The following is a 7783-nucleotide window of genomic DNA, read 5'->3' on the forward strand; positions in this document are numbered from 1 at the left end:
GGGGAGAAACGGGGGGGGTCGGGGTGGCGGCCCACGGCCACGCGCGACCGCGGCGCGCCCCCTCCCGTCCCGCCGCGGGGTGAGTCACCGCTCTGCATTGTGACGTCACGCGCCGGGCTGACATCTGACGTCACGCCCCCACGCGCGGAGCGAGGGCCGCGGGGTGCGGGGGGATCGCGCGAGGAAACCCCCCCCCAACCCCCGCGCGCTCCCCCTTTCTCCCCACCCGGGGCGGAACCCGTGTGCTCTGGTGACGGCGGCGCGGCCCCCCCCCCCCCGTCCCTGTCCCGGCAGAGGGCACCGAGCCCCCCGCGGCGGGCGAGGAGCGGACGGTGACTGCGCCGCTGGTGGGGGCCCCCGGCCCCCCAAAAACGGCCGCCCCAGAGCGGGAGACGTGGACCCGGCAGATGGACTTCATCATGTCCTGCGTGGGCTTCGCCGTGGGGCTGGGCAACGTGTGGCGCTTCCCCTACCTGTGCTACAAGAATGGCGGAGGTGAGCACCGGCGCGGGGTCGGGGGGACGCCCCCTGGGGCTGCCCTTGTGGCTCGCGGGGTGGGGGTCCGCCACCTGCCCGCCCTGACCTACATCGGCGCGCGGCGAGGGGGAGTGCGCGGAGTGCCGCTCGCCATTCGCTGCGCCCAGCGGGCGGCGCGGGGGGGACCGGCGAGGGGGGGACGGCACGGCTGAGCCGTACCCTGAATGTCTGCTTCCCCCCCCAGGCGTCTTCCTCATCCCCTATCTGCTCATCGTCTTCGTGGGCGGCATCCCTGTCTTCTTCCTGGAGGTGGCCCTGGGGCAGTTCATGAAGCAGGGGGGCATCGCCGCATGGAATATCGCTCCGCTCTTCAAAGGTATTCACCGTTCCCCCCCCCTTGGTGCCCTGTGCAGGGCCCCTGCAGCTTCCTGCGCACACCCCGTGTCCCGCAGCCAAGGATGGCAGCTCCCTGCCCTGCCCTGCAGCTCCCCATTACCGTCCCCGAGAGCCACGAGTCGTCACCGTGCCCATGGCCGACCCCGTGCCATCCCCCCACCCATTGTCCCACTTCTACACATCCCATCCCTGCCGTCATCCCACATCCTGCCCCCCGGCTCACCGTGGGTGTGCGGAGCCCCGTGCCAACCCCGCTGCCGTTGTTCCAGGTCTGGGCTTGGCCTCCATGGTGATCGTCTTCTTCTGTAACTCCTACTACATCATGATCCTGGTGTGGGGGCTCTTCTACCTGGTGCACTCGCTGACCGACACGCTGCCCTGGGCCACCTGCGGCCACGCATGGAACACAGAGCGGTGCACGGAGTTCTTCCACCTGGAACTGTGCCGCAACGCCAGTGCCAACGCCAGCGCCGCCGTCACCGCCCTCAACGTCAGCTGCGTCGACATGGCCGACAAGCGCTCACCTGTCATCGAGTTCTGGGAGTGAGTGCGGGGACGGCGTGGGGGCAGAGGGGACGGGGATGTGCGGGTGCTCAGTGCCACCCCGCCGTGCAGGAACAAAGTGCTGCGGCTGTCGGGGGACCTGAGCGAGCCGGGGGAGATGAACTGGCAGATGATCCTGTGCCTGGTCACCACCTGGATCATCGTCTACTTCTGCATCTGGAAGGGCGTCAAGTCAGCCGGGAAGGTAACGTGGTCCCACATCTGTACGGGACGTTGCCACCCGTGCTTGGGGTCATCCAAGAACCCGGCCCTGATGGGGACACGTGTGGCACGGGGCGTCCTGTCCCATAGCACCCCCTGCCCCACGGGGGTCTGACCAGCTCCCCATCTGCAGATCGTCTACTTCACGGCGCTGTTCCCCTACGTGGTCCTCATCCTGCTGCTGGTGCACGGCGTGACGCTGCCCGGCGCGTTGGGCGGCATCGTCTACTACCTGAAGCCCGATTGGTCCAAGCTGGCCGAGGCGCAGGTGAGGGCAGGGGGGGCAGTGAGGCCACGGGGAGGGACACATGGTGCCCCTAAAATCCCAGCGCCATCCCCGTGCCCCAGGTCTGGATCGACGCCGGCACTCAGATCTTCTTCTCTTACGCCATTGGGTTGGGTGCGCTGACGGCGCTGGGCAGCTACAACCGCTTCCACAACAACTGCTACAGGTAGGGCTGTGCCTCCGCTGGGACCCCGCAGAGCCCACACAGAGCCCCCGCAGCAGCCTATAACCCGCTGTGCCCACAGGGACGCCTACATCCTGGCCGTCATCAACAGCTCCACCAGCTTCTTTGCCGGCTTCGTCGTCTTCTCCGTGCTGGGCTTCATGGCTTCGGAGCAGGGCGTGGATATCTCCAAAGTAGCCGAATCGGGTGAGTGGTGCGTGCTGTGGGCCCTGTGTATCCTACAGGGGGTGGCACCTCTCACCCTACTGTCCCCACAGGCCCTGGATTGGCCTTCATCGCCTACCCCAAAGCCGTGACTCTGATGCCCCTGTCCCCGCTGTGGGCCACGCTCTTCTTCTTCATGCTCCTCGTGCTGGGGCTGGACAGCCAGGTACGGCGATGGGGATGGGGACGGGGACAGGATGCCGTGCCTCTGCTGACCCCGCTGTGTGCCACAGTTTGTCGGTGTGGAGGGTTTCATCACGGGCATCCTGGACCTGTTCCCCCAGCCGGGGGCCGGCTCACTGCGCCGCGAGCTCACCGCCGCGCTCTGCTGCCTCGTCTGCTGCCTCATCGACCTCTCCATGGTGACACAGGTGGGGACGCGCAGGGACACGGGCCGGGTTGTGCCTTTCCATGGCGTGGGCTGCCTGTGCCATCTGGGGGGGGTGTGGCATTGGAGTGCCCTTGGCGTTGGGGATGTCTGTGGCATTTGAGGTGTCCGTGCTGTGTGGGGTGTCTGTGCCATTTGGGATGGCTGCGCCATTGGAGTGCCCGTGGCATTGGGCTGTCCGTGCCATTTAGAGAAAGAATCCACACTGTTTGGGATGTTGTCCGTGCCATTTGGGATGTTTGTGCCATTGTAAGTGTCCACGGCACTGCGGGGGTCTACGTGCCATTGGGGGTCCCCGTGCCATTTGGAATGCCAGTGCCATCTGTGGTCTCTGTGCTTGAGGTCCCTGTGCCATTCGGGTGCCCGTGCAGCAGGGACACACAGCACAGCCCGGTGACATGCTGTGCTGTCCCGCAGGGCGGCATGTACGTATTCCAGCTGTTTGACAACTACTCGGCCAGCGGGATCACGCTGCTGTGGCAGGCCTTCTGGGAGTGCGTGGTCATCGCCTGGGTGTACGGTGAGGCCGTGGGATGGGGAGGGATGCGGGGACAGGCACCCATGGGACCCCGCTGACAACCCCATCCCCGCAGGCGCTGACCGCTTCATGGACGACGTGGCCCGCATGATCGGCTACCGGCCGCTGCCCTTCATGAAGTGGTGCTGGGCCGTGGTGACGCCGCTGGTCTGCGTGGTGAGCGGGGACGCGGTCGCGCGTGGGTCGGGGGCCACTCGGGCGCCCTCTCGTGGCCGCGTGCGCGATGCCCCGGGCGGCGCTCCGCGGGCTCCGGGCTCCCCCCGGCGGCGGCTGCGGGCACGGCGGTGTGGTGAGGGTGGGAGGCTCGAGCGGGGAACACGTTTGGGGACGGCCGTGGGAGCTCGCTGCCGCTCCGCACAGGGCATCTTCTTGTTCCACGTGGTGAACTACAAACCGCTGACGTACAACAAGACCTACGTGTACCCATGGTGGGGCGATGCCATCGGCTGGGTCCTGGCACTCTCCTCCATGCTCTGCATCCCCTGCACCGTCATCTACAAGCTCCTGCGCTGCAAAGGCTCCTTGCGCGAGGTGAGACAGCACTGGTGACCCTTGTCCCTGTCCCCATCCGGATGTGAATCCATTCCCTGTCCTCTCTGGCATCTCCATCTCATCGCCTCACCTTGCCGTCTCAGTCCAATCCTGAGCTGAATCCCATCCTCATCCCCGTTGCCTTCTCCCCATCTCATCCCTGTCCCCATTGCCATCTCGCACAAAGCCCACCTTATCTGAATCTCATCCCTGCTCAATGGTTTTCTCTGTTCAAATCCCATCCTTGCCCCCATCCTTCTCTCTCTCTCAGCACCATCTCAGACCCCATCCCCACCCTGTGCCCCGCTACCGTGTCCCTCCCTCAGTCCCATTTCAATCCCTTCCCCAGCCCAATCCATATTCTATTCCTACCCTGTGCCCATCCAAACTCCATCCGTGTCCCCATCCTCACCCACGTGCCATGTCCCGTGCCCCGTCCCCGCTGCTGACCCCATGTCCCTGCAGCGCTGGCAGCTGCTGACCACGCCGATCTGGGGCCACCACCACCTGGAGTACCTGACGCCCGAGGCCGAAGCCAAACTGCTGGCCCCGGAGCCCCCCAAGGAGAAGACGACGCTCTTCGAGACTGTGATCTGAGCGTGGGGAGGGTCGCGCTGCTCCCGCCCGCCATAGCAATAATGCCAGCACCGCCTCCCACCCACGCAGCCCTGCCCCCGGGCTCCCCCTGCCGCGCTGCCCCAGCCTCGATGCAGGGAGCAGGGGGTGGTGGGAACCGCTCGGGGACATGGGGACGGGGCGGCCATGGGGGTCCCCAGAGCTGGGAGGGGGGTGTGGGACATGGGCAGTGGGTGGTGGGAGGGGGGGAAGCGAGTAGGACAGCCCCTCCCCGGCCTCTGTCCCTGTGCCCCGCTGTCCCCCCCCAACCCGGCCGGCCCGGCCAGTGGCACCTCGCTCACTAACCGCTTCTGTAGCGTTTGTCTGGTGTAACCCCAACCGCCCCGACATCTGGCAATAAACTGGGAGACCCTGGCACACCCCGGCTTGGGATTGCAGCACCTGGTTGGGAGGAGCTGGATGGGTGTGGTGGCACTGAGGGGCTGCAGAGAACCTCTCATTGCAGGGTTGTAGGGGCAGCTGCTGCCCTGAGCCCAGCTGGCTGTGGGAGGGTTGTGGGGCTGAGAGTTGCCCAAACCCATGTCTGATGTGTGGCTGGGGGTGTCAGCGGTGTATGCTGCCCCAGGAGGTCCATGGGCATCCTGCTCTGCAGTGAAGTTAGGGATGTCCTCACTGTGAGGGACAAGGAGGGAACAGTGGCACTGTCTGCCCAAGCCATCCCTGCGTCATGCCTTGTCACACCACCACACCGTGTCATACGGCTCTGTTGTAACACCCTGTGCAGTGCCATGGTGGGTGATATGCCGTGCCGTGCCAAGTGGCCGTGCCGTGCCAAGTGGCCGTGCTGTGCCAAGTGGCCGTGCTGTGCCAGGTGGCCGTGCTGTGCTGTGCCAGGGGCTGCGCTGAGCTCCAGTGGGAATGGAGAGCAGTGGGGTCTCAGCCGGGGACACCGGTTGGTGCCACCACTGCACCCTCTCACCCCACCACGGTGATCCAGCCATTCCGGCCACACCGCCATCTCACACCATAATTAGTGCAGGCAGGGCGGAAGCACCCCTGCTAATTGCCGGTGACTCGTTAGCGCTGGAGCGCCATGTGCTTGGGGTGCGGCAGGACTATCCGGCAGGGCTGGTCTGCGGGCATCCCGCTGCGCCGTGCGGGTCTGCGGGGCTGTGGCAGGGCCCTCGTGTCACAGCATGTCACAGCCCTGCGATAAAAGCGGCGGCTGCGGGGCGGCGTTGGGGCACGGCGGCAGAGACGGTGAGAGCAGAGGGACGGGGCAGGGAAGGGAACGGAACCGGGGAGAGGAGGAGCCGGGGCTCTCGGCCACGCAGCGCCATGAACAAGATCACGGTGTACGAGCGCGCTGACTTCGAGGGGTTGAGTCGTGAGTTCACCTGCGACGTGCCCGACCTGCATGAACTGGATTTCGGCGACTGCATCGCCTCGCTGAAGGTGGTGGGGCAGCCCTGGATCGCTTACACTCAGCCCAAGTACGAGGGCGAGCCGCACGTCTTCGAGGAGGGTGAGTACACGGCTGTGGAGCGGCCCAACAGCTTCTCGGCGCTGCGCCTGGTGCACCACGACCTGCTGGACCCACAGATCACCCTCTACGAGCGGCCCCACCTGCAGGGTGCCTGCAAGGTGGTCAGCGAGGAGACCAACTTGGCGTACGGGTACTTCAATGACCGCGTGGCCTCGCACGTGGTGCAGCGCGGGGTCTGGCTGCTCTACCAGCACCCCAACCGCGGTGGCTGGCACTGCTTGGCGTGGCCCGGGGAGCGCGTGGACGACTATGGGGCGCAGCTGCACTTCCAGGCCCGGCTGTCCCATCTGCGCCCGCTGCGGCCCGGCCGCCCCACGGTCACCGCACAGCTCCTGTGGGACCAGAAACGCATAGAGGCGGAGCGGGAGGTGCTGGTGGATGAGATTGTGGGGGTGAACGAGACCGAATCGGAGCAGGCGCTAGCAGCCGGCAGCACGCGGGAGTACAGCACGACGCTGTGGCAGAGCTTCCACTTCAGCAACGCCACCAGCCTGCGGGCCGGGCTCTCCTTCACGCTGGCCGTGGAGGCCAGCAACGTCTTCACGGTGCAGAAGGGCCGCAGCGAGTCGTGCACGCGGAGGGAGCGCAGCGAGGTGGCCCTGCCCGCCAAGGTCCCCCCGCGCACACAGCTCACCGTCCACGTGCTGCGCAAGGAGGTGACGCTGTCGGTGCCCGTGCTGCTCACCATCACGCAGAACGAGGCGGTGCGCACCGAGATGGGGGAGTATCGCAGCGTGTCGGGCACCAACGTCTGCGCGCGGTTCAGCATGAGGCCGCTGCCCGCCGCGGGCACCAGTAAGGAGGAGCAGTCGGGGGCTGCGGCGGGCACTGAGCAGGCACGCGGCGTGGGGATGGGGCGGGTGGCGGCCATAGGGACAGAGCCAGGGGATGACGTGGAGCAGGTACCCACTGGGTGCTGAGAGTGGCCGTGCCAATAAAGCCCTTTCTGAATTGCAGTGTTGGCAGCGGTGTTGTGGATGGGAGAGGGTATCCTGGGGTGCCACAGCCTGAGCACGGCGATGTGGGGCAGCTACAGTGGATGGGTGTGGGCATAGAGATCAGCTGGACGGTGCTGGGGTGCGGGAGCGGACGTGGAAAGGGACGCGGGTGGCTGTGGGAACACAATGAGGGGGGACATGGGTGGCTGTGAGGGCATAAGACGGGTGCAAAGAAGAGAGAAGCTGTTGCGGGGACACAATGCAGAGGTCACAGGGGGCAGGGGTGTATGTGGGGACACAATCTGGGGATGAAGGGAGAAGACGGGTGGCCGTCTGAGGCATAAGGTGGACATGCGGGGCCGCAATATGCGTGCCCGCCGACGACAAAAGAGACCGAGCGCCGTCCTCAGGGGTCCGCCCGCCACCGCCCCCCGCAGCCCCGGGGCCGGCCCTGCCAGCCCCCGGCCCCGCCCCGGGCCTGCCCCCCACGTGTCATCCCCGGGCAGCGGTCCCTTTAAATGATGCAACCGTCCTTCCGCCTGGCCACGCCCCCCTGCTCTCCGATTCGCGAAGCTTGCAAGGAGTTTCCTCACTCCATTGGCCGAAGGGAGGGACACTCTCCACTGATTGGCTCGTCGGGGAGAGCGGAGCGACGCGAGGCCCCGCCTCCGCAGGCGGGCAGCGGCAGCATGGCGGCGATGGCGGCGGAGGAGACGGAGGTGCTGAATTTGTTCACCGGCATCGGGCTGACCGAGGCCAAGGCCCGTGAGACGCTGCGCAACGCCGCGTTGAGCGCGCAGCTCCGCCAGGCCGTGCTGCAGGCTCGCGCCGCGCTGGGCTCAGGCCTGGATAAAGCCACCGGTGCTCTGCTGTACAATGCGGCCGCCCGGCTCCGCGACCCTGATCGCTTGGCCTTCGTGGTGGGGTACATCGGGCGGAGGGAGATCCGCACCG

General features: G+C 66.7%; 3 protein-coding genes across 3 annotated transcripts in view; all 3 read left to right on the top strand.

Moving 5' to 3' along the window:
* The first annotated feature begins 331 nt into the window (after window positions 1-331).
* SLC6A8 (solute carrier family 6 member 8) lies at window positions 332-4501 on the top strand. Its single transcript, XM_042839580.1, has 13 exons — window positions 332-495; window positions 722-853; window positions 1143-1416; window positions 1489-1621; window positions 1772-1906; window positions 1987-2090; window positions 2170-2294; window positions 2366-2478; window positions 2546-2683; window positions 3118-3220; window positions 3294-3394; window positions 3599-3769; window positions 4235-4501. The coding sequence occupies exons 1-13, from the start codon at window positions 408-410 to the stop codon at window positions 4364-4366; spliced, it is 1749 nt and encodes a 582-aa protein (XP_042695514.1). The 5' UTR covers window positions 332-407; the 3' UTR covers window positions 4367-4501.
* A 1182-nt stretch (window positions 4502-5683) lies between these two features.
* On the top strand, window positions 5684-6811 carry LOC122171807 (epidermal differentiation-specific protein-like). The gene has a single exon (XM_042839582.1). It carries the CDS (start codon window positions 5684-5686, stop codon window positions 6809-6811), a length of 1128 nt encoding a protein of 375 aa, XP_042695516.1.
* A 691-nt stretch (window positions 6812-7502) lies between these two features.
* QARS1 (glutaminyl-tRNA synthetase 1) overlaps window positions 7503-7783 on the top strand; it is a 4665-nt gene continuing 4384 nt past the window's right edge. The window contains exon 1 of the mRNA XM_042839581.1: window positions 7503-7783. This exon is cut by the window's right edge and continues 6 nt beyond it. Coding sequence (XP_042695515.1) covers window positions 7519-7783 — 265 coding nt within the window. The 5' untranslated portion in view covers window positions 7503-7518.

This window comes from Centrocercus urophasianus, unplaced genomic scaffold (assembly GCF_019232065.1).
Source record: "Centrocercus urophasianus isolate 14NV4802_14NV808 unplaced genomic scaffold, USGS_Curo_1.0 seq_980, whole genome shotgun sequence".
In the NCBI taxonomy this organism is placed as follows: Eukaryota; Metazoa; Chordata; class Aves; order Galliformes; family Phasianidae; genus Centrocercus; species Centrocercus urophasianus.

Coding starts and splice junctions, on each gene's coding strand:
- SLC6A8 (XM_042839580.1), top strand. CDS start 408: ATGGACTTCATCATGTCCTGCGTGGGCTTCGCCGTGGGGCTGGGCAAC. Junction 2,295..2,365: donor CTCCAAAGTAGCCGAATCGG/GTGAGTGGTGCG, acceptor CTGTCCCCACAG/GCCCTGGATTGGCCTTCATC. Junction 3,221..3,293: donor GGTCATCGCCTGGGTGTACG/GTGAGGCCGTGG, acceptor CCATCCCCGCAG/GCGCTGACCGCTTCATGGAC.
- LOC122171807 (XM_042839582.1), top strand. CDS start 5,684: ATGAACAAGATCACGGTGTACGAGCGCGCTGACTTCGAGGGGTTGAGT.